At 40.0% G+C, this 27407-nt stretch overlaps 1 protein-coding gene across 1 annotated transcript in view; it reads right to left on the bottom strand.

Annotated features, from left to right (window-relative positions):
• The window catches only part of LOC136859330 (prolyl 4-hydroxylase subunit alpha-1-like), a 642002-nt gene that overhangs the window by 330836 nt on the left and 283759 nt on the right, over positions 1-27407 (bottom strand). Inside the window, exon 11 of the mRNA XM_068225777.1 lies at positions 22645-22820. Coding sequence (XP_068081878.1) covers positions 22645-22820 — 176 coding nt within the window. The remainder of the gene's footprint in view (positions 1-22644; positions 22821-27407) is intronic.

The following is a 27407-nucleotide window of genomic DNA, read 5'->3' as shown; positions in this document are numbered from 1 at the left end:
TATCCGTAAGAATTATATCACAGTAGTGAAAAATGGGAAATAATAATGGCCGAACAAGTTGAATTTTTAGTGCTCGAGACAATACATTTCTGAACCGTTTTAAGGGGTGCAAGCCACAGTAAACCTTTTTGCAGATATTCTTAACTTGCGCTGACCAGTTTAGAGTTTCCATTATAATAACACCAAGGTTAGAAACTGATTCACAATAAGGTATAACAGTATTATTTAAAGTTACGAGAGGAATGCAATTTTGTTTTAAAATGTGAAGATTCTTTGATGTACTGATGATAATGGCTTGCGTTTTATGGGGGTTTAATTTAAGGTTGTTTTTAATTGCATAGCTATTAATTTGCTCAAGGTTAGCGTTTACATTACATATTGCTTGTTATATATTATTAGTTCTAGTGTGCTAATAAATTTGCATGACCCTTGTGGAACACCAATATTTTATGCAGTGGCGAAGCGTGAACTAAGTAAGGGGGTAGACAGAGTTTTTATTTACTTGAACTATTTTAATCATATTATATATGGAATTTTGTTTTCAACGCATAGGAGATAGCACTATATTCAATATAATATTAATGACCCTGAAACTAAGACAAACCCTATAGCAACCTATAGCCCGACGTGCACTCGTTTTATTTTTAAATATAGACTAAACAGGCAGCGGGAGTTGTCAAATAACAACATACTTTTAGAATTAAAAATAGCAATATATTCCATTGTTATGTAGATTGAATAGGAGAAATAAGAAATAAATAGATTTTCGTACCAGTCGCCTTAAACAATATTCTTGTCAGTGAGTTCAATCCACCTGTCCTTCATTTCAGCAAATATATCTATTACTCTTGTTTTGAAGTCAGGCGTCTTGCTAAGATACCACAGCAGTTCGTTCTCTACAGCTAGAGTTCCCAAGTTAGACAGTCCCTGGTTGGTCATCGTATTCCTTAAATATGTTTTAATTCGTTTGAAGACACTCACAGCGCGTTCACTAGAAACTGACGTTAGCGGAATATACAGCATCAAGTTAAGCAATTTTGTTGTTTCCGTATGCACACTCTGGAGTTCATTATTAAGAATCTAAGCCAATAGTCGTTGGGGTTATAATACCGTAACTCATATTGACGGGCAAGAAAATGCATGTACTTGAAGGGTTTTGATGCTGTCATTCATTGATTAGGTGTAAGTTTGCTATACTTCGATTTGAATATTATTATTTTATTTTTAGACGTGTCTCCTAATTCAGTACATTCAAATAATTGCATTAAAAGCATGTCTGAGATGGTAACCAATAAGAGCACCTTTAATAACTGAGATCCAAATACGAGCCAATGAGAGCAAGAGGAGACGCTGGTAAGTCTGTCTACTGGGCGGAGACATCTCGCTATAGGAAAGTCATAGTTCCACAGTCGATTCGGTGTTCGGCTGTTGTGCAGTGCACACGTCTCGCTCCGGTCACTGGTGCAGCGGCTTTTTCCCGTCTGTAGATAAGTAGAGTGTTTTATGTTTGTGTTTGTATCCTAGTACTTTTTCTTTTGTGTTTGTTCCGGTGCTAGTATAGTGTAATCCCCTTTTGGAATACTATGTCTGTAGATAGTGGCGGTGGCCCTTTAGGACGACCTCCTGATATTGGTAAAGATGCCGTGCGTGAGGATTTACACATGGACGCTAGTAATACTGATACCCAACGAGACAGTTCTCAAGATACAATACGTGACATGGATCGGCGTCCGCCCGTTCCTGTACCTACCTATTCTAACACTCATCTTGGCCCTTACATAGTATTTGTCGAATCGACTGCATCTCAAAATAAAATAGGACATATTCACCCTATGACTCTGGGTCGGATTTTCTATGAGAGGCAAATTGGTGACGTCAAGGCCATCCATAGGAAGGGTAGAAATAGAATTCAAGTTACTTTCATGTCTAGCAAGGCTGCCAACGCCTTTCTTTCTCATCCCATTCTCACAGAAAAGGAATTGACAGCTTTTATTCCGTCTTCGAATATTCAGCGAGTAGGGGTAATACGGGGAGTAGAAACTACTATTTCCGAATCCGACATTCTCACCTATTTAGACTCACCATATCCTGTAGTGAAAGTACAACGTCTAAATAGACGTTCATCCAAAGACGGACAAACTGAATATATCCCTACAGGTACTGTGAAGGTTGTATTCGAAAGTCAACAACTTCCGAAAAGTGTGTCCATTTTTAAAGTCATTTTAAAGGTTCAGGCCTTTATATTCTCTCCTTTATTATGCAAACGATGTCAGCGGTATGGACATACCGCTACTAATTGTCGTTCCAGGGAGCCGAGATGTGGAAAATGCTCCCTTACTCATTCTACTGAAGATTGCACTCACCAAGTCGTTAAATGCGCTAACTGTGGCGGAAATCATCCTGCGGGAGCAGAACATTGTGAAATCCACAAACAACAAAAAGAAATTAAACGCATTATGAGTGTTGAAAACAAATCATATTCAGAAGTGAAAAACTAATTTGCCCCATTACAGTCCCTATCCAACCCCCTTCTGATGCCCCAACATTTTCCTCCTTTACCCAATAGAACATCTCAATCGGAAGAAACTCTCCCTCGAAAGCGTAAATTTACTATGGTGGTTAGTAACCCCACTGGCGTAGCCAGGGGGGGGGCCCAGGGGGGCCGGGCCCCCCCCCAAAATATTTCCTGAAACTAGAGCGAGGATTAGCCGTTGTTTTACGTACGGTACGAACAACTTAAAAACGTACGCCGAAATGTAAAATTAACGTAGCGACAAGAATCTATTAGTAGGGCTCAATAGGGACATACATAATTCTCCATATTTGTACTGCTTGAATGAAAGGAAGACACTTAGGACTGTGATGCGCGAGAATATTTTCCTGTAGAGGCCTCAGTATTGGGAATGAAACCGTGTATTGACAAATGTCAAGACATGCAGAAAGGGCCAATTAGCAAGGGATTACTCAGTAGGGGGCCGGAACGTGACCACCGAGATAACGGGGGCCACGTCCAGAAACAGCTGCAAGCTTACAACATCGTGTCAGCTTTTGCAGATCGGTTCCAGGAAACTACAATATCCTAGGGATCCTCGGGTTGCACCGTGGTTGAGAGATGTGCTGTGTTTGAGTTGCAGCGTTGGGAAGACTGTGACAGGATTGTGATCTGCACGTTAGTTCCTCATTTTGTGCCATATAAGTAACAATCGCGGATGCGTGCCTAAGTTCTATAGGTAGGCCTATATATTTTGTTAAATGCCCGGGGACTGATTGGAACCTCAAATGGCACCATCAAAAGTGCGGGTAAATACTTTGTAATTGGCGGGCGTGATAGCTCAGTTCCAATGCTTCTATCTTCTCATCAGGACGGTCCAGGCTTGAATCGCAGTCGATGCATGACACATTTTTAAAATGGGTAGTCACGTTCTATTGATACGGATTCTACTTAAAACACTAGATCCCGACCCTTACCTTTCCTTATAGACTTTTGAGCCAGAACCGCATCATTTATGGTGGTGTATTTTGAGTATCCAACCATTCTTCGGACTTACCTTGTACCTTAAATGGTGAGTGGATGCAGTGGCGTACCCACAAAATAATTTCAATGGGTGGGGTGTAAGTCCAGGACAGTAGTGTGGATACAACTTTTCCTTGGAAGGGGTTGTGAAAAGACTTTTTATTTTTTAATTAGAATTTGCTTTACGTCGCACCGTAGGTCTTCAATGGCGACGGTGGGAAAGAAAAGGGCTGAGAGTGGGAAGAAGCGGCCGTGGCCTTAATTAAGGCACAGCCCCAGCATTTTCCTGGTGTGAAAATGGGAAACCACAGAAAACCATATTTAGGGCTGCCGACAGAGGTGTTTGAACCCACTATCTCCCGGATGCAAGCACACAGCTGTGCGCCCCTAACTGCACGGCCAACTCGCTCGGTGAATATGAAAAGAAAGCCGGTCCTACCGAGGGCGGTGACGGATCTTCAGTAGATATTGTTGGTTTTGATTGTTACCATGTACAATCATAGCTTTTGTACTCTTAACATAAACCGGCTGCATTATTGAAACTGTTCGTAAAATTGATAATATCGTTCTTCGTTTGTGAGGAAGTAGAATCTCCATTTAATTTGTCTTCTTAAAAAAAAGGAACCACTTTGGTACTACACCCCGTGAAGGTGACTACCTTCCAGGCCGTATATATTTCGATTACGAGAGACTCAAGGAAAACTCTACTGCACCCAAAAACAAGGCTGTATCCTCCCCATCCCATGCCTTTCTTAACTCTGTCAGTGCCGGGAATCGAATGCAGGATGTCTTAAGTCAAATTCGAAAATAAGGAGACCTAAAATTACCAGCCGGCCCCACAATGTACGGGTAGCGTGCCTGCCTCTTACCGGAGGCCCCGGGTTCTATTCCCGGCCAGGTCAGGGACTTTTACCTGGATCTGAGGGCTGGTTCGAGGTACACTCAGCCCACGTGTTTATAATTGAGGAGCTATCTGACGGTGAGATGGCGGCCCCGGTCTAGAAAGCCAGGAATAACAGCGGAGAGGATTCGTCGTGCTGACCACACAACACCTCGTAATCTGCAGGCCTCCGGGCTGAACAGCCGTCGCTTGGTAGGCGATGGCGCTTCAGGGCTGTTACGTCATGGAGTTTGATTTGGAAAAGTGAACAGAGAAGGAACCGACACCCCTGCAAGGCTCCTTAGCTTCCAGCTAGTTCTTCTGTCCGGCCTCGTGCGTTTAGGACAGTAAAAAAACGTACGCCTTAATAAATGCTCCTCATAAAACCTTTGTAAAAATATTAGCTGCATCTATTTATAACAATAATCACAAACGCCTCCTTTTCATGTGGCTCAGTTGGTTGAGTCGATGTCCTTCTGAGTCTGAGTTCGCAGATTCAAATCCCGGAGTGGATCGGTAACCCTTAAAACGGTGTTGAAATGGCAACAGCTCAGTGTCGTTGATTTCTGGCACGTTAATAAAAATTATAGATACGAATATTAGCGTCACGAAACTCTAACTTTATACTACTATATTCTGTATCCCAGACTTGCGTGGAAAAGTAATTAACAATTTACTTTACGTCACACCGACACAGATAGGTCTTATGGCGACGTCGGGATAGGAAATGCCTAGGAGTGGGAAGGAAGCGGCCGTGGCCTTAATTAAGGTACGGCCCCAGCATTTGCTTAGTGTGAAAATGGGAAACCACGGGAAAACATTTTCAGGACTGCCGACAGTGGGGTTCGAATCCACTATCTCCCGGATGCAAGCTCACAGCTGCGTGGCCCTAACCGCGTTGGAAACTAACAGGACAAGGTAAACCCTACATAGCATTTGTTGTAACGTGTATGTTTCTTTACCAACTAACAAAATATCTATACCCATACGCTTTACATTATTTATTTATTTATTTATTTATTTATTTATTTATTTATTTATTTATTTATTTATTTATTTATTTATTTGTCTGTTTATTAGTGCCTTCAGTACAGTGGCGAAGTTAGGGCTCCAGGCCCTCTTGTACACTTAACCACATACTAATCAAAATCTTAAATAAAATACTGAGATTATTAAAATAGTTAAAACTACATAAATTAATAGAATTTAAAATAAATTTAAATAAATTACGTACTAAATTAATATTAGAACTAATTAATATTAAAAACTCTTAAACATGGCTAATCCTCAGGAACGCACACATTCATACTTCAACCATTCAGTCAGCTGTCCTCAGCAGGTAGTCTCGGCAGGTGACCTTAAATCGTGATTTAATAAAGCTAGTTTCTCTGACCTGAACTGGCAGGGAATTCCATAATCTGGCGACAGTCACCACAAATGATCTATTAATTTTATTTGTGCGGTGCAGTGGAATAGAAAGAATGGATCTAGAACGTGTATTAATGTTGTGAAATGATGATAAAAAGATGAATTTAGAAGAAATATACATAGGCTGACTTTCAGCTACCACTCTGATCACCATCGTTAAAGTGTGTAGCTGCCGACGTTTATCAGACATCAGCCATGAGACAGCCTGATAGTATGGGGTGATATGAACATCGTACCCGATATTGTAAATAAATCGCAGGCAGGAATTCAGTGCTCGTTGAAGTTTAAATGTTTCTTCTCTCGTCATGTCAACTAAAACAACGTCACAATAATCAAGAATAGGGAGAACGAGTGTCTGTATTAGTCTGGCCTGTAGCTCAAATGGAAATACATTCCTCTGTCGTTTAAGAGGGTGAAGTACTCCAAAAATCTTTTTACGTATTTCTTTCGTTTGATCAGACCAATCAACTGTTACATTCATCATTACGCCGGGATTTTTAACCGTTTCACTGTAGGGAATAATGTTACCATTCAGTAGGATAGGCGGGATTGCGACATTGTTTGAGAAGCTCGGTAATTTTCGTGATCCAATTATAATTGTCTGAGTTTTTTTGCAGTTTAGTATAAGAGAGCTTCGTTGTGCATATACACTGAGTCGTCGGAAGTCCCTGTTAATATCTTGTCTTGCAGTGTCGATATAGCCTATTTAAAGATCGTCAGCACAGAGGTCATGTGTGTTATTTCCTGTCACAGATGGTATGTCATTGATATAAATACAGAAACTTAGGGGCCGTAGAATACTGCCCTGTGGGGCAACACTAAGTTTCATTTTCCATTTAGAGGCCTTGTCGTTTACTGTTACACGCTGTTGACGGTTACTCAAATAAGAACTAAAAACCTTAAGCGCAGCCAGGTCGAAATTTAGCAGTTCCATTTTCTGTATCATAGTCTGAATTAGTACAGTGTCAAAGGCGCTACTGAAGTCAAGAAGGATACGTATAGTGAGCAGTCGTTTGTCCATAGCGTTTCTAATGTCTTCGGTAACCTTCAAAAGTGCTGTCGTGGTACTGTGACCCTTCTCAAATCCAGATTGCAAAGGGTCCAAAAGAGCATTTTTATTTAGGTATTCCAGAACTTCCTCGTATACTAAACGTTCAAAGTCTTTATAAAGCGCAGGGAGTACGGACATAGGACGATAGTCAGAGGGTGGTTGTGGATCTAAACTCTTAGGTACCGATATAATATTGGCTGTTTTCCAGACAGTAGGGAAAGTTCCGTTTAGTAAACAGTAGTTCAGTATGTGCGTCAGTATAGGCGAGATAGCACCCATAATGTTATGTATAAAAGTAATAGGAATATCATATACACCTGTAGTATTTGATTTAATCGAGTACAAAGCCTTTTAACCTGATTTTCTGTGACACTGTGAAATGTGAATGGCGGATTGGCTGGAGGGGAGGGCGGTGAGTCGGTGCAGTTAATTTGGGTAGGTTGAATATTTATTCTACTAAAGTAATCGTTCAGTTCGTCAAGTGGAATGTCAGGAGTTGTCTGTCTGTTGATGTTTTCCTATTCCCAGAGCTCTAAGTTGGTCCCATGCGCGATTAGAATTTAAGTTGTTAGCTAAAATCCGAAAATATATGCATTTTTAAAAATTTCTGATTAACTGCTTTGTGCGATTTCTTAAGATGCGCTTAGATTCGAAGTCTGTGTCATCTAGGGTTTGTTTATAATGTCGAAATAACGAGTCACGGTGGGCCATCATTCTCTTGCCTTCATCATCTAGCCATGGACAAGAAGGACGAGAAACCTGTATTCGACGCGCGCGCAAGCGCGCGCGTATGTATTTGTGTGTGTATCTTTGCCGCATTAAATGTATACTTCTTTATTGCTTATCACATGAACATTATTATTATTATAACATTACCGTATTTGTTCTAAACCAGAATATTGCATCCTTACTCAAAGTGTTTATTCTTGCATTCATTTCACTTCTACGCGGAATATATGAAATGCTGCAGTTATGTTGGGATGGGAGTAACAGAGGTAGCCGAGGGACCGGGGGTTGTCGTCCAAGGAGTCCAGACACCCCAGGAGTTTTAACGAAAGTTCTTTTATTGAGCATTTTATATATAATGTGCATTAATATTAGCTTCCGGTGTCCGACTCATTGGCTGAATGATCAGTGTTGAGGCCTTCGGTTCAGACGGTTCCGGGTTCGATTCCCGGCTGGGTCGGGGATTTTAATCGCGTCTGAATAATTCTTTTAGCTTGGGACTGGGTGTTTGTCCCAACATATTCATATTCAGACAACATACTACATTACCAACCACCAAATAAACACACAACACTGATTACATCCCTCTATATAGGGTTGGAGTCGGGAAGGACATCCGGCCGTAAAACAGGGCCAAATCCACATGTGCGACACATTTCGCACCCGCGACCCCACAGATGTGGGAAAAGTGGGGAAGAAGAAGAAGAAGAAGGAAATTACTATTAGCTTCCGGAATCCGCACGAATCCACCACTCTTACTTGGATCCAAGGACACTCATTTCCTTTTTCGGTATTCTACACCACCTAAACTATGGAAGTTTGGACACCTATCAAAATAAAATTCTGGATGAATGGGCCCCCCCCAAACTGAAATCCTGGCTACGCTACTGAGTAACCCTTCCCGCCCACCCGTTAAACCGGGTTATGACAGGGCATCATATCTCAATTTGATAAGTAATCCGAAGACGGTTCCAGAACATTCTGGCACTCCAGTCGTGCGTTTGATGCCTGCTACTTCTAACGAGCCTGCATCTACATCACGGAAGTCAAGTCCCCTCGGGCAACCTTCGGATTCCCACGCACCATTTTCAGCATCTCCCTCTGTCCCGGCTTTACACGGTACTTCCAATGTTAATTTTATCGACCAATGTCGCACCTTTTCTAAGAAACTTGACGATGTAATAGCCGACGTGGGACAAAATGTCCACTTGAAGCATTTGTTAAAGTCATTACAGGAAGATATTCTTTCATATGTACCCTCTCCTCCTTCCAAGTAAAACATACGGCTATTGTAATAGAATTGTAGGAGCACTTTCCACACATCCGCCTCCGCCTCAATCGTGTCTGTCAGCGTACACATCTCTCTTGCCTTACTTTTCTTGACAGTACCTTCTGTCCATGTGGCCGAGTAGTCGGTACTGTAACTCCCATCTTTTTTCACTGTTAGACATATGAACATCACCGTCGCGAATGCATAGATACGCTTTTTCATGAGGATTACCAACTGTCGTTAAATGTTTCGTGTTTCGTGTCCTAACCGACTTTTCACGTTGTGGACTTAATTATCAATGTTTTTTTGTTGTATGTAACATCCAGTTGTAACCTTTTCCTTTCATCTGGGTACGGACTTGCACATAATCACCCTTATATGTGGTCCGGTTTTTGTTTGTTTGTAGTAAGACGTCGTGGCAGACCACACAGACGTGAAGAATTAGAACCTTGTGTCCCAGTGTTTTTGTGTTCTTCCCTGATCGTTTAGCCTATATATCATTGGTATTTTTCTAAGTTTCATCATTAACCGTTGCCATTCGCTTTTTTCCATAGCTCTCCCTCCTCTTTCGTAGTGTACTACTTTCTTTTACTGTTGGCACCTCTCCCCGACATTCCTTAACCCGCAAACCAGTGACTGGACGTAGCGTCTTACGACGATGTCCAACAACTAACCAAGAAGAAGAAGAAGAAGAATAGTTCCACAGTCAGCACCTACAGATAGCGTTAGTGTTGCTCTATCTGAAAGCTTTGAAAATCAAAGGGAACGTACACAGAATGGACATCGTCTACCTCCGCCTACGTGCTTCGTGTAACTGACGCGAGCTCTTGCATTGCCGAAGTGAGACGAAAATAAGTAAAGCGAGGAATACAATAATGTCATGAATGTGGAAATAATTAATGTTCTAAAAAGTAATTGAATTAACTAGACAATGTTTCGTTCACAAAATGTTAAGGGTACACGCTGTCTACCCTGTCTCCCCTGACGCTTCGCCCCTGATTTTATGTTCGCCACATTGATTTATTATTAGTTGCAACCACACACTGCCGGCGGTTTGTGAAGTAAGAATAGAAAAATTCCAGCACTTTCTGGCTAAAGTTTAAGGACTGTAATTTGGGAAGAAGCAACCTAGGATCAACAGTATCAAATGCGCTACTGAAATCTAAAAGAGTAAGTATTGTCACTTGTTTGTTGTCCATTGCATATCTAATGTCATCTGTCACTTTCAGCAGAGCTGTCATGGTACTATGCTTTTTCTTAAAGCCTGATTGGTAAGAGTCAATTAAAGCATATTTATGTAAGTACGTAAGGATTTCCTCATTTACCAGGCATTCCAGCACTTTGGACAGGGGTGGTAGGATAGAAACTGGTCGGTAATCTGAAGGAATACTGGGTCCATCCTTTTTTGGGATTGGGATGATGAGGGTATCCTTCCAGGCCGTAGGGAAAATTCCTTGGGTTAAACAGTAGTTAATAATGTGTGTTACGATCGGCAGAATGGCGCCAATGATATATTTGTAGAAAGACAGAGGTATGCCATCGTGTCCAGCAGCATTTGATCTGAGACAATACATAACTCGTTTTACGTCATTTATACCAACCTCTTTAAACACAAATGTATCATGAATTGGCATAAAATGAACATTTTTATTATTATTATTATTATTATTATTATTATTATTATTATTATTATTATTATTATTATTATTATTATTATTATTATTATTATTATTTGTTCTTACAGTGGATGTGGCTGACGTGAAGTGTAAATTTAGGTCATCAAGGGATACATTCGGCGCCTGCTTTAATAACTTTCGACCTATACCCATCGTTCGTAATTGTTTCCATATTTCTGTCCAGTTCTTGCATTTCGATACTTGACATATGTGTTTATATTTACTGTTTCTGATTAACTGTTTAACCCTGTTGCGTAGAACGCGGTAATTTTCAAATTCATTAGCATTACCCGTTCGTTTAAACCTTCTGTACCATGAGTCACGCTTTGCCATTTCTGATTTAATCTCACTAGTCAACCACGGAGAAGGTGGTCGAGTTAGCCAGATCTCTTTCTTGGGAGCAAATCTGTCATACAGTTCTAACACCAGATCATATAGTCATCCATGTGTAAAATATTGTTCCACGGCAGATAATATGCTTCGTGTCGTATTCTTTCCTTGTCCAGATTTTTGATATCCCTGTGTGTTATATATTTAGTTTCATATTTTGGCATCTTTAATGAATAGCAGACATATATTAGATCATAGGTAGAAATACCTGGCACTGCAAGCTGTCCGTGATTTAAAACTTTCTCAGTATTGTTAGTTATGATAAAGTCAATCAAAGTATGAGTCGTCCGGTTTACTGTATGTAGATAATTAGTAGCATTTAGAGGTAGGATGTTCAGGTCTAAGTTAAAGAACATATTTTGTAAATGTAATGAGTCATTTGTCGCAGTCAGCAGATTTGTATTAAAATCTCCAAGTATAATTATATTTTCATACAGTGGAATTGGCTAAGCAAATTTCGAGGTCCGATATATGTCTTACGCCTGGGGGTTTATAAACTACTTCGATCAGTACTTTTTGATTGTTAGCCAAAACTTCTGTAAACATAAACTCAGGTCGATTGGGAATTGTCTGGTCTGAAGTAGCCACTATTTTACTTTTGAGATCATTATGACAGTATATAGCACACCCTCCCCCTATATGTTTTCTTCGGTCTAGACGATGTAAAGTCATGTTATTTAATTCAACAAGGCCTGAGTTTAGTGAGGGTTGTAACCAAGTCTCAGTTACACATATGCAGTGCAAGGTATTACTGTCATTAAAGAGGGATTGTATTATGTCAATGTGAGCCATTAACGATTGCGCGTTAATATGACAACACTGTAGGGCTCGCCGATGTCTTGAAAGACTTTCCCTGAGAATGTTTTCCGCTGACTCTGTTGAAGGGTACGGTGAGGGGGGCTACTAGGAAGGGGGTAGGAGCGGGTCACTGACATCAAGGTCACTACAATCTGTAGAAATAACACTTGTATTGTGACTAGCCATTATCTAGAAAATACTTCTGTTTACTCACCTTGTTTTCTCCACAAGTACTTCCAGGGGCACAATCACATTCACTCACACACATACACGCACATTTACTTAAAACTACAACATTATGCATTAATGTCACCCCAGTAATGAGACCGTATCAATGCTCACTCGTGTTTTACATTAAACTAACAAGTTGTATCATTGTAGTAATTAACACCTTTCGTGCATTGTCACATAGCATAACAATGCGACCGTCCTGGCTCCAGACACGATTTAAGCCAAAGTGACCTCGTGCACGATTTAAAATATTTTTTCCTGGTACCCGTGAGCGATTCCGTCAGGAGAAGTTGCGTGCCTTTTAGCCGACGTTTAGCTTTCCAAATGCGGTCACGATCCTGGTACCGCAGGAACTTAATAATCAATAATAATAACTATTCTCCCCACCCCTCCCATCCTTACCCCATCAAGTCAACAACCAGCAACTGAAACTGCCACCGACACGACGCCACCATCATCGCCCACTTGCACCTGCGTCATCTGAGGAGTGGACCCATTCTTATCCACAGATACCATTGTCCAAGCCTTCTGCCAGACCGGAACACCAGTGCGCCGAGCAACCCGGATTTTCAATGCCTCAGGACCTAAATACCTCGTTCGAATTCATCTACCGACTCCGGACACCACCCAACAACTCATCGACAATGGAATCCATCTCCAACGCCACCATCATCAGATTGAAACCTCTCGTTCTCCTACCCAACCTGACCTCCCACACCTCGTCGCCGTCCCCGGCCGGCTCCATCTTTCCTTCCATCAAGTCCACAAATCCGTTTTTACCCTCCTCCACCCAATTTCTCTCCCTCACTACCATCCCTATCAAACCCCTTCCATATCTTACACACTGCACTGCATCGCTTCTCTTGTATCTTCCACAACCTAGCCCATTCCCTTACCCCTCGCACACATCCCTCACTTGTCCCACAGCCTTTGCATTTTTCCTTTACCCCCATCATGCTTCCCTACATGCTTATAATTCCGTGAATAATCTTTGCAACATGTTGCAACCAGAATTGTAAATCTGTAACTATTATTGGTAATAAAATCTCTCAACACACTACACCCCGTTAGCCAAGAGGCCCTTTTCTCACCACTCCTTAATATTACACATCTCCTTTCCCATCTCCGTCTTCCTTCAAATATCCTCAACCCTGCCCAAGCTCCTGGCCAGAGGGATGGCGTAACCCTTCAGGTGGCCCGCCCCACCCCTTCAGGGTGGGGAATGAAAACATGTTCGAACAAACGAATGAGCCTCCATGGCAGAGGTCCCCACATCTCTCCATTAAGGACTACGAAACTCCATAGCAGCTTCAAATATTTTTACTCTGCCGGGTGGCCCCCATCTCTATCTAGCTACCTAGCCGACTTAATAAAGCATATAGGTCTGACACCAAGTACGACGTCGGCCTCCCTAACAAAGATACCTACCTGTCTCATCCCCGATGTCGATCTGGACCTCTCTGAAAACGACATTTTCATCGACCTCCGCACATCCGGCGTTCCAGTTCACAACCTCTACAGACTGTATGATAGCGCAACTTCCACACCGTCATTGTAGATTCTAGTATATCTAGGCAACGAGGAAGACCTGCGACGATTGCAAGCCTCCGGCATGACTAGTAACCATAGAACCTATGCAGTGTTGCCAACTCCATCGTACATCCTATCCCAGATTTCCACAAACCCCTCTATTGTTCCCTTCGCCAAAGTGTCTCAACCCTGGACATAGCATCACCAATCATTGCCTTCCTTCTCTACAACTACTACCACCATGACCACTACAACGTCTGCCTACACCCCTTCCCAACCTCCAGTTACTACTGTCACGACCTGTCACACTTCGCCCGTAATGTCATCTTCCCTCCTAATTTCCTCGACTACTGCACCCTAACAACTCCCTACCACCCCAATAACTTCGACCGCCACCGCTCCGGTGCTGCCACCTACACAGGCCAACATCACTGCAGCCGCTGCCACACAATCTTCGCCCCAGCAGCTGCCACCATCCTTCCACACCATGTCTAGTTGTGTTCTCTGTGGGATAGCAACGGACATCTCTGACTGGGACATCGTACAGGAACTTCAAGCAGAAGGCATTACAGCTCGACACACATTCAGGATCAAACAACATCAACGGCCCCACATACATGGTGCGACTCTATCTTCCCACTCCAGATGATGTCCACCACCTCATTAGCACCGGCGCCCGTATCCATGGACATCAATACAGAGTGGAGCCTTCTCACTCCCCACCCTCAACAGTTCGCCAACCCCACAACAACACACATCGTCGCCCCCCGGCCTGGCCCTCCTCCTGTTTCAGCCCCTCAACCCATTTGTCCACCCCCTCCCCAGTCTAGTCACTTCCTCCTACCACTTTCAACATTAGATATCATCCGCCTTCTCACCACATCTCTTAATAATATCACCGCTACCCTCCACATGCTCATCATGCATCTTCCCTTCTAATCTTCTCCCACACATCTCCCATCATTTCTCACTTCATCTAGCCACCTTCCTTCTCCATCACATCTCCTCCATCCGCTCGCATCTCTTGGCCAGAGAGATGGCGTAAACCACTAGGTGGCCTGCCCACCCCTTCAGGGTGGGGAATGAAAACTTAAGAAAGAAAGAAAGAAAGAAAGAAAGAAAGAAAGAAAGAAAGAAAGAAATAAAAAAAGAGCCTCCATGGTATGCACTGGCCATGTGTATTGGCGTGTGTGCTATTTACCAACTGATGAGCCCAACTTAGCACACACACCGAGCTCGATAGCTGCAGTCGTTTAAGTGCGGCCAGTATCCAGTATTCGGGAGATAGTAGGTTCGAACCCCACTGTCGGCAGCCCTGAAAATGGTTTTCCGTGGTTTCTCATTTTCACACCAGGCAAATGCTGGGGCTGTACCTTAATTAAGGCCACGGCCGCTTCCTTCCCACTCCTAGTCCTTTCCTGTTCCATCGTCGCCGTAAGACCTATCTGTGTCGGTGCGACGTAAAACAACTAGACAAAAAAAATAGCAACTTAGCACACTGGGTTGAAATGCTGGCAACCAGGAATGAGTTAGCTGGAAAATTTATAATTTAAAATTTATAATGTCCAACAACCCTATGGCACTACAGCCCTTGAAGTGACTAGGCCTACCAAGCGACCACTGCTCAGCCCTAAAACCTGCAGATTATGAGGTGTCATGTGCTCGGCACGCCGAATCTTCTCGACCGTTATTTTTGGCTTTCTAGACCAGGGCCGCTATCACACCGTCAGATAGCTCCTCAATTCTAATCACGTAGGCTGAGTGGACCTCGAACCAGCCCTCAGGTCCAGGTAAAAATCCCTGACCTGGTCAGGAATCGAACCCAGGTCCTCCGGGTAAGAAGCAGGCACGCTACCCCTACACCACAGCGCCAGCAATGTCCAATAACAGATCATTTATATTGGTATTATAAAGTGATATGTTCTGTGCTACCAGTGGAGAGATGATGTGGAATGACATTAGTAGAGAATAAGTTTCAGTGACATTTTTAAAAGTAGGAAAGATCACAATATGAAGATAAAGTTGGAATTGAAGAGAAAAAATTGGGGAAAATATTTGTTTATAGGTAGGGGAGTTAGGGATTGGAATAATTTTCCAAGGGTAATGTTCAATAAATTTCCTAAATCTTGGAAGACGCTTAAGACGAGGCTAGCAAAATAACAGATAAGCAATGGATGGATGAATGGATGGACGGACGGATGTTCTTCTTCTTCTTCTTCTTCTTCTTCTTCTTCTACTTGAGGAAGATTGGAGAACAAGAAGAGAAAAATATACAGGAGGTTCTTAAAATTCTGCTTCCTTCTTGTTTTTCTCTTCTTCTTTTTCTCCTCCTTCTCATGATGATTATTATTCGTTAACTTCTCAGAAAAGATTAGAAAACCAGAAGTGAAAACATACAGGATGCTCTTTAAATTGTCCTTCCTCTACCACCTCTTATTCTTCTTTCCTTCTACTTCATTAACTTCTTTTTTCCTTTCCCTTAAGGAAGACTGAAGAGCAAGAAGAGAATGCTATTGAGGATGGTCCTAAAATCTCCTTCCTCCTCCTCTCTTCCTCTTCTTCTTCCTATTCCTTATCTACACCTACTTCTTAAGGAAGATTAAAGAATAAGAAGGAATTAGCGGGTCTTAACATTCCTTTCTCCTTCTTCTCTTCGTCTTTTCTTCCTTTTGATTCTTCCTAGCATGCATCCCGCGAGTGTGAGGTTTCCGCACTGCAGAGATAGTATTTACAGTGTTGATAACAATTCGTACGGTGGTGATGATGATAATAATAATGCTCTATTTTTGTTGTTCGTTACCTTATTCAGTAAAGAGAGAAAATAAAACATTCTCAAATATTAATAAATTTACTTGATCCTAATAATCCGGTTCGCACCCCCCCCCCCTTCGCCCCATCGCGCATTTCCCACTCTGCTCCACGGAAATCACAGTACAACTAAAATAAAATAATAATCATAATAATAATAATAAATCTGACGCACAGTTCACGGCTAAGGATTCTCTTTTATTTTGCACTCAACTATGTTTTAAAAAATTGTCCTTTGTCCAGTTCTTCTCCTCCTCCTCTACTTCTTTGCTAATTTCTTTCTTTCTTTCTTTCTTTCTTTCTTTCTTTCTTTCTTTCTTTCTTTTCTTCTTCTCCTTCTTCTTCTTCAGGAGGATTGAACAAGTAGAGAAAATATACAGGAGGGTCTTAAAACATTCCTTCCTCCATGTCGTTTTCTCTTCTTCTTCTACTTTTTCATTAACATCACCATATTAGTTTTTAGGAAGATTGGAGAAGAGAAAATATACAGGAGGGTCTTAAAATTCTGCTTCCTCTTTGTCTTTTTCTCTTCTTTTTCATTATCTTCTTCTTAACGAAGATTGAAGAACAGGAAGAAAGAATGGATGTTGAAGCAACTTGTTTCCCAAGGAGATGATTAAGTGAAATTTGCTTATCCTGATCTGCTGGCTGGCTGGCATAAAGAAATTAAATTTTGGGGATACATTTATATTACAGTGTAGATGCTCACTAATGAAGGATTTTTGGGTTTTCTATCACTAAGGGGGTGAATTTTTAAAATGAGTATTTCTATATCTCACAAACTGAACAGCTTAAAGCTGTGAACATTGGTATTTGGAATCTCTTTTAAAAATAAAGAAACACAGCTTTTGCTTGTACAAAATTCACTTAAAGGGGTAAAAGTAAGTGAAAAGGGGGTTCAATCCATTTTATGAGGATACCTATATCTCAAAAAACCAAAGATGTTACAGCCATGAAAATTGGTATATGGAATCACCTTTAAAAATAAAGAAACGCCTATTTTTGTATTCGGAAAATCCACTTAGGAGGGGTGAAAAGTGAAAAAGCAGGTGAATTTTTAAAATGAGTATATTCCATAAATTTAACATGTTACAGATGTAAAAATTGGTATTTAGAATCTCCTTTAAAAATGAACAAGCATCTTGTTGTTTTTGGAAAATCCACATAAGAGGGGAGACTGAAAAGGATTGAAAATGGGGTTGAATCATTTAACTAGGATACTTATATTTCAAAATCTGAACATGTTACAGATATGAAAATTGGTATTTGGAATCTCCTTTAAAAAGAAACATGTTTTTTTCTTGTTTTCAGAAAATCCATTTAAGGAGGATGAAAAGGACCAAAAAAGTGTTGAATTCTTTTTATTTGGATACATATACAGTATCTCAAAACTTATGATGTTACAGACATTAAAGTTGGTATTTGGAATCGGCTTTAAAAATAAAGGAACATATTGAAACAGGAACGCCCGTACTTCAATTGTTCGGAGAGCATGGATGATGTCAAGGCGTGTATGGCCCATGCTTAGTGAGTATGAGAGAAGAGTAGTGCAATACATTTATGATTAATGGGGAACTTGCTGTTTATTCAAGAGATAAGCAAAGGAATTTTATCACCTTTTACAGATGTATTGTGAGATTGCCCTTGAAGGTGCGGAGGAGACGTTATTCTGCAGCGTCGGCGTCGTCCTTCGTCGCCAGTGTCGGCGTCGTTCCGCGTCGTTGGTGTTGTCTCAGCACTGGACGTTGACGACGACTCGAACCTGAGGCAGATCGTGCAGCGTGAAACAGTTGTTAAGGAGCGGAGAAGTGAAGAACTTCCGCACAGAATGCCAAGGGGATCTGGTGCGACAATTTTCTACCCCACCGCGAACTAAGGCGAAGCACTTTTGAATAGTTTCCGCAGTAATAGTGTTGAACGCACTTTCGAAGATGAAATCAAAGTCACAGTAGACACTATCGTACTCTAAATAAACAATGAAAGCGATCTGGAACCTTCCGAGATGCAATGATTAAACACTTCGCTCAATCTCAAAAAATATAAATTCCTTGGATACAGTCTTTGCACTGCATACATAAGTACAGCACGCACATTCTTGTTGAAAAAAATTAGAGCTTCAACGAAAATATAAAGAAATAGTTTATGACAGTCCAAGTCCTGTTACGTCGTAATTTTTCAGAGACAAGGTCATCACTGAGGCGCGATTTTTGACAGTTTCATGAGGGGATTTGACATAGTCTTCGAATGAAGTGAAGGTTGGCACAGTTTATGCTAGGAAATATTAACACTTTTCACACGGAGCGATAGACATAGTCTTTCAGGGAGGAAAAAAAGTAGGCACTGTTCTTTATAAAATAGCGTAACACTATTCGTAAAAGAACTGCTCAGTCGCTAGGACACAATTTTACGAGGTAGCTTAACACGGTAGAGGAAACAACTAGAGCACAGTTTCAAATGTACAGTCTCTTTAAATTCACAGTCCACAAACGAAATACAAATGCACAGCTCTACAGACTGATAGAAACGAAATTAAGCTTTCGTTCACGCGCAAAGTCCAAGTCCACGGAGAAGGCTTTCAACACTAACACTTTCGAACGCAAGTACCCATCCGGACATAGTGACGAACCGTATAGCGATGTGCTTGCTTGCTTGCTTGCTCGCTTGCTTGCTTGCTTGCTTGCATACACACACTGAGTGACACACGCACTCACCGCATACTGCACACTGCTTTACTCAAGGCTAGCGACTGCCTTTTATTGCCGAAGGTCGGACGGCGCGGTTGCACATGTGGGCATCTAGAAAAATTTATATCTCGGCCATCCTTCCGCCGATTTACATGAAATTTTGGCTAGCAGCATTTATTGTTCAGGCCTACAAGATGACGTTCTCGAAATTATGATATTACATTCTGTTCATGATGAAATGTCATAGAACAAGAGAGAACCTTCGGTGTGACGTCACTTGGCCTTGGCTGGCACTCTGGAGCAGTGCTAGCTTGCACGCTGTCTCCCACAATACCTGCGCGTTAGGCGCTCGTTTTGAATGCATACAGCCGGGTGTTAGTGAGTTCCTCTCAAGAAATGTATGAACGTGAATGCTCGCAGGGCATTCCCGTTTCAATATATTTTTTTGTTTTTGGAAAAGGCAAGTAACAGGGGTGTGAATAAGTGAAGAAAGAGTTAAATTATTTTTATGAGGATACTTATATCTCAAAAACTGAAGATGTTACAGATGTAGAAATAGGTATTTGGAGTCTCCTTTAAAAATAAAGAAAGGTATTTTTTGTTTTTGACTCGAGGGATGACTGTTTCTCACATTTAGAGTTCTATGTTGCATGTTCCAGAGTTTGCTCTGATAGTAGCCTGGTCATCTTAGCCCCAGAAGACAATACTACAAACGTGGTTTACGAAGAGTTTGTGTGGTAAACGTAACGCTTTTTTTTGTGAGTTTTGGTACTTTAGGGATTTTCAGATAATGTCTTAGTGCAGTACCAAGGAATGATTAATTTTTTTAAATTATGATGTCCTCGCGAGCGAAGCTGCGGGTAACAACTAGTTTACTAATAATCATAATATATGTTTAATTTGTAGCCAAAAGAAAAATAGGTAGACTGTATTTAGTATTTACATAACAACGTTAAAAACACCGAACCACAGCTTATCTGGACAAAGTATGATATTCTTCTCTTGTTATGTTACAATGAAGCAACAGTTTGAAAAGTAAAGTCATTTAGTGTATGTTCAGTAAATAGATTTAGTGACTACAATATTAGATTTAGAGCCTCCGTTGTTCAAGTGGCACTGCACTAGCCTCTCATCATTGGGTTCTGTGGTTCATATCCCAGTCACTCCATGTGAGATTTGTGCAGGACAAATCGGAGTAGGGGGCATTTTTTTCTCCAGGTACTCTGGTTTTCCCTGTCATCTTTCCTTCCAGCAACATTCTCCAATGTCATTTCATTTCATTTCATCTGTCAGTCATTAATCATTGCCCCAGATGAATGCTACAGGCTTCAGCAGCCGGCACAATTCCTATCCTGGATGATAGATGGGGGCTTCACTCAGTCCATTCCTGACCCAGCCGAATGATTGGAAACAGGCTGTGGATTTTCATTTTCAATATTTGTTATACATAAGACAATGCTACTTGTGAACTCCAAAGTAAAAAATAAAAAGCTGCTTGCACAAGCGAGGGAGATAATAAAAGTGACGTGGACATGGAAAAATAAGCCAATGAGAGACTAACTATACCACTGCAGTCAGCTCTAGTGACAATTTCAGAAGCAATGGGAGTGTCAGTAAAATTAAGCCTGAAGGCATTGATGTTGAAAATAAGAGGGCTGATTGTATAACATTAAAACTCACAGACTTCTTGGTTTTAAGTTTATGTATACATTTTGAAAACACATTACATTTGGAGTTTCTTGATAAGTTCTGCATAATTTTTCTTTTGTGTTTCGTTATTCACATTTTATGCTAGATAATCTCTATCATGCCATGAACAATAAACTAATGCCAGGCTGTGTTAGAATTAGGTCAGTTCTTGACCAGTTTGAATGTGATGGTGACGACGACAGTTGAGTCAGTATTCATCTGTGTGTATTAAGTAGTTTTTGTTTACTGATTCATTAACGAAATAATCTTTGTTATTAAATATTCCAAATTATGTTCAAAAATCTTAACTCGCCTTCAGGTATAACACAACTGTAAGCGGCCGTGTGTGGGGAGTACAGTAGGGAATGGAACTGATGTTTTTGTAGCGGTGGTATCTGATGTCACATGGCTGTAAAAACTGAAAAGAGATGGCTTCAGATATCACAAATTGTTCAGCTTGCTTCCACAGAATTGAAATAAGAGAGTAAAGAAGATGAATGGTATTTTTTAAATATGTCTTCTGTCTCTGAAATATGAGTGTAGCAAAAATAGAAAATTAGACAACATGGTAAGATACTAAAACCAGGAGGAGCTTGATATGTATAAGTGGATGCAATACTGAACTTTCTCTGTAGTTACCATACATGCTTCTACCAAATGAGAAAATCATTAAGACTGGGTGTTGTTTGTGAAAGTTTTAAAGTACATACATATTTAACTTCTCTTCAACTGCTGTCAATCTTATGACATACTGGAGCATTAGAATTTTACCATGGAAAGAGGTCCCTTTAATGTTCCACTAGATCTACTAACATGGGTCTCTCACATATAAGAATCCTTAAATGCCAATCAAATGAGCCTGGATTTGAAGAGAAGTCAAGTGTATCAATCAACTGTACTACTCAACTGGTCAATCTGTCTTCTGTATGAAGAATTTTTTCCAGAGAGGAGTTTTCTTTTCTTTTTTTGAGGGGGAGGTAATTTTAAACAGGAACAGATTATGGTGATTACCTAGAATTTTTAAGGACAGGACTCAAATAAGCCAGAGAAAACAAACATGATAAAATTTGCTCAAGGGACCCACAGCATAAATTACATTGGTGCAAAAAGTAAATGATTCATATCTTACCTCATTTTACCTGTACAAGAGTGAAGTGTTCAATGCCATGGCCAACGACACACCAACCGGCCCCTACAAATGTGTTTACTATTATAACCTAATATCATAAATTGTGCAATATTTTCTGTTCTTCCTGCAACAACTGGATAAAATTCACAGAATATGGTAACATTCTTAGAATTCAACAGATAGATGCCATTACCAACTACAGCAACATATGTATGTATGTTTAGTCTACAGCCCGAAGGCTGGTTGGACCCTCAACAGCTCCACCATCAGCTGTCATAGACGGCCTAGGCATCACTGAAGAGGTGAACCAGGGAAATGAGGACTGAGGTAGTTTCCTGTTGCTTTCCTCACTGAGCCAGAAGTTGCTATTACATATCAGTCTGCCAAGCCCACTGAAATGCATGCACCAGCTGACCCTATGAACAACAGTTTCACACCATTCATAGCAGGGACTGACTGCATAAGGAATGACAATACTAGCATCGTTCATACCTCATTCACTTTCATATTGTCAAAGCCAAGTATAAGACAGAGACAGATTAATGAAAGTAACATAAAACATGAAAGGAACATAATGAAAGCAACATAAGAACTCCTAAATTATGTCTAATGCCTTACGCTGTAAAGAAATCAATGATGGTACATTAATATATACAATGCCAGGGTGTCTCAGTTGACAATAGTTGGTAGGAAGCAAGTAAGTCGCTAGCAACGAAACACAATCATGCTGCAGCGACCTCTAGTATGCTGCAGATGAGTACCTAGCAACTAGCCTGTGGGTCCCATAAGCAAGTTCTACTGATCACATAAATATTGTATATTATCAATTGGTAATATTACCACATCAGCAAGAACATCATTCTCTCCATCATCTCCCTTCTTATGTTCACGTTCGCTTTCCTTCTCTTCCATATCCTTCAGGTAATACTCCTTATTACCAGTATCTAGACCTCTCTGGTGTCCAGGTAGAATCTCAAGCAACTCATCTGTCGACTTCAGGGTAGTTTTAACATTACCTGGTCAACATAGAACCATGAGTTAGCTTAGTTATAATATGGCACTATCTGTACTAAACAGATGATCAGATTTCCCTGTTCTTAACTAATTGTTCCATACATCTGAGATAAATTTTCCAGCCAGTTAAAATGTAAGAATTGTATTTGTTCAAAAATATAATGCTTAGTTAAAAATTTGGCCATTAAAGAATGAAATGTTCAGTTCCACAATTAGTTTATGAAATAAATTAGTAAAGTGGTGAGATGGAGTAACGAATCACTAAACTACAGTACACATTACTGACTAAAAAGAGCGAAATGCATTCAGCATCCCATGAAAATGAAAACCTGTTTTCCAGTCTTTGACCAGGTCAGGGATGGAATGAATGAACCATATATAGGCTATTATTATGATGGGGTCACCACTCCCAGAGTGATTTGTATGAATGACTGAGAAATGCTATGAAATGATAATTGACAGTGTTGCTGGAATGAAAGATGACAGGGAAAACCGGAGTACCCGGAGAAAAACCTGTCCTGCTTCTGCTTTGTCCAGCACAAATCTCACATGGAGTGATCGGAATTTCAACCACGGTATCCAGCGGTGAGAGGCTGACGTGCTGTCATCTAATAATTTAGAGTTATCACTCAATTACATCTATTTTCCTTCCAAATGGACAATGAGAGTTGTAAAACCATATTTAAATTATTCTGTATCACATCAGGAATTAATACAAGAATTTCAGTCAACAAAAAATATGACTATATTCAGGATATTCATTCTAGGTGCACTGAACCTTGTGAGAATTTTTTTCTGAGAATCCTATGAGTTTGAGTTTTATGCAAGTAAACACTAATATAGGCCTAATATGAAAGTAAAATTAGAATTATAGCCTTAATTTAATAACAAAATATATCAGGGGCATTACATTTTCAAATTATGCCATCAGCATTCAGTCTGCAAATCTTTGTAAATAAAATAGTGAATTTAAAGTGCTATGTTAAAAAAAGGTCCCAGAACAACAACAAAAACAACAATTTTTCCAACGAAAGGAATAATGCCAAATGGGATATTTTAGCATTAGCTTTTGGCAGCACTCATTATGTTACTCCCATACAAATTTCATACTCATGACTATTGTTGTCTTAGTAATAATAATTTCGTGTGGCTATTTCTAGCCGAGTGCAGCCCTTGTAAGGCAGACCCTCCGATGAGGGTGGGCGGCATCTGCCATGTGTAGGTAACTGCGTGTTATTGTGGTGGAGGATAGTGTTATGTGTGGTGTATGAGTTGCAGGGATGTTGGGGACATCACAAATACCCAGCCCCCGGGCCATTGGAATTAACCAATGAAGGTTAAAATCCCCGACCCGGCCGGGAATCGAACCCGGGACCCTCTGAACCGAAGGCCAGTACGCTGACCATTCAGCCAACGAGTCGGACGTTGTCTTAGTAAGGGATCTGTTTCTTGCTGTTTGTGTGTTATTCACTCATTGCATTTGAGAAATGTCATCTGTCAGTTCCTAAAGACAGCCAAATCCAATCCATTGAAAGGTAATGTGTTTAACAAATAAACTGTAGTAAAGTTAGTATTGTTAATTGCTTATTCTTATCATCACTATATATTAACACCAGAACTGAAAATTATCATCATAATCTATATACACTATATAAAATAACATGTCCTGACTGACTGACTGACTGAATCATTCATCATCGCCGAGCCAAAACTACTGGACATAAAGAAATGAAATTTTGAGGGTACATTTATATTACAATGTACGGGCTCGCTAAGTTAAGATTTTGGATATACCGTCATTAAGTAGTTGAAAAGGGGGGTGAATTTTTAAAATGAATGCATCTATATCTCATAACTTAAAAGGTTTACAGATGTAAAAATTGGTATTTGGAGTCTCCTTTAAAAATAAAGAAATACATACTTTGTTTGTTTCAGGAAAATTCAATTAATGGGGGTTAGACAGGAGTGACATATGGGGTATATTTTTAGAAAGGCTATATCTACAGTTTATCTCAGAAACGTAAAATGCTACAGGATATAAATAGGTATTTGGAGTCTCCTGTAAAAGTAAAGAAACGTGATTCGTTTTCGGAGACTCCGCTTAAGGGGAACTAAAAAGGGGGTGAAATTTTAAAATGAGCATGTCTACAATATATCTCAAAAACTTAACATGTTACAGAAGTGAAAAAAAATGGTATTTTTATCTCTATTAAAAATAAAGAAACAGTATTTTTTGTTTTTGGAAAAGCCACTTGGGTGGGGGGTAAAAATGACCGAAAATGGGGTTGAAATATTTTTATTAGGATGATACTGATATCCCAAAATATGAAGATGTTACAGACATTACATTTGGCATTTGGAATCTCCTTTAAAAATAAAAATGAGTATTTTTCGTTTTTTGGAAATTCAGTTAAGGGGAGGGGGGAGGGGCAAGAGATTTGAAAAAATTAGTTGGATTATTTGTATGTAGATACTATTATCTCAAAAACGAAAGGTGTTGCAGATGTGAAAGTTGGTATTTGGAATCGGCTTTAAAAGTAAACAAACGCGTATCCCTTTGATTTCAGAAAACCCAATGAAGGGAAGGGGGTGAAAGTAATTAAGTAATTTAATAGATATATACTTACAAGTTACTGTAATAGGAGTTGAATCATGGCAGAGAAATGATATAATGGATGCAGAAATTTTCTCATGGAACTGGACTGTGTATTATAGAGATAGGATAGGAATGGTGGGAGGGGGAGTATTCATTCTGGAGAAAAAAGAATTTGTAAGCTACGAGAAAGTTAAATATGACATACATGAAATTCTAGGTGTATGGCTCATTTCTAAAGTTAATAGGACGTTGATGTCTTTGGAGTGTACAGACCGGGAAAGGGTAGCGCTGACATGGATTCAGAATTATTTGATAAGGTAATCAGCTATGTCAGAAACGACATAGTAAATAATGTGATTGTAGCGGGAGATCTGAATTTACCAAATGTCAATTGGGAAGAAAATGCAAACGACAGGAAGCATGACCAAAAATGGCAAATAAGCTAATATGGGAAGGACAGCTGGTTCAGAAAGTGATGGAACAACTAGAGGGAAAAATTACCTGGATGTGGTGCTGGTAAAACAAGATGAGCTCTATAGAGAAATTAAAGTAATAAATGGTAGTAGTGATCATGAAGCACTTTTTGTCGTAGTTAAAAATAAATGTGATAGACAGGAAGGTCTTAAAAGTAGGGCTATTATGTAGTACCATATGGCTTATAAAACAGGCATGAGGGAGTTTTTAAAAAGTAAGTATGATCAGTGGAAAACGGCAAATAAAAATGTAAACAGACTCTGGGATGGGATTAAAGCAGTTGTTGAGGAATGTGAAAGCAGGTTTGTACTTTTAAAAATGGTAAGGAATGGTAAAGACCCACCTTATTATAATAGAGAAATAAAGAGACTAAGAAGGAGTTGCAGATTGGAAAGAAATAGAGTTAGAAATGGCTGAGGAAGTAAGGAGAAATTGAAGGAACTTACTATGAAATTGAATGTAGCAAAGAAGGCAGCTAAGGATAACATGATGGCAAGCATATTTGGCAGTCATATCAATTTTAGTGAAAAAGGGAAGGGTATGTATAGGTACTTTAGGGCAGAAACAGGTTCCAAGGACATTCCAGGAATAATTAATGAACAAGGGGAGTGTGAATGTGAGGATCTTCAAAAAGCAGGAGTATTCAGTCAGCAGTATGTAAAGATTGTTGGTTACAAGGATAATGTCCAGATAGAGGAGATGACTAATGCTCAAGAAGTATTAAAATTTACATATGATAATAATGACATTTGCAATAAGACACAAAAGTTGAAAATTAGAAAAGCAGCTGGAATTGATAAGATTTCTGGGGATATACTAAAGACAATGGTTTGGGATATTGTACCGTATCTGAAGTACTTATTTGATTATTGTTTGCATGAAGGAGCTATACCAGATGAATGGAGAGTTGCTATAGTAGCCCATGTGTATAAATGAAAGGGTGATAGACATAAAGCTGAAAATTAGAGGCCAGTAAGTGTGATATGCATTGCATGTAAGCTATGGGAAGGCATTCTTTCTGATTATTTTAGACATGTTTGCAAAATTAATAACTGGTTCGATAGAAGGCAGATCGGTGTTAGGAAAGGTTATTCCACGGAAGTTCAACTTGTAGGATTCCAGCAAGATATAGCAGATATCTTGGATTCAGGAGGTCAAATGGACTGTATCGCGATTGACCTGTCTAAAGCATTTGATAGGGTGGATCATGGTAGACTAGTGGCAAAAATGAATGCAATAGGACTAGACAAAAGTGTTCCGTAATAATAAATTTGGAGCTTAATCTATAAGGAAAATAATTTATTGTACAGGAATATTTCCTAACACCATTATTGACAAAAGCACTTCCACTGGAATATAAAAACACACGCCTTGTGCACTTCACGACTATCATCTGTTTTGAAACAAAACTTAAGGGAGGGCTGTCATGATACCAACCACTACAAACACATAACAGGATAGAAATCAAAATTTTGTTTACACTAATCCACAGATAAAATTGCAACACAATGAAAGTAGA

Source organism: Anabrus simplex, chromosome 1 (assembly GCF_040414725.1).
Source record: "Anabrus simplex isolate iqAnaSimp1 chromosome 1, ASM4041472v1, whole genome shotgun sequence".
NCBI lineage: Eukaryota > Metazoa > Arthropoda > Insecta > Orthoptera > Tettigoniidae > Anabrus > Anabrus simplex.
This window is presented reverse-complemented; position numbering and strand designations above follow the sequence as displayed.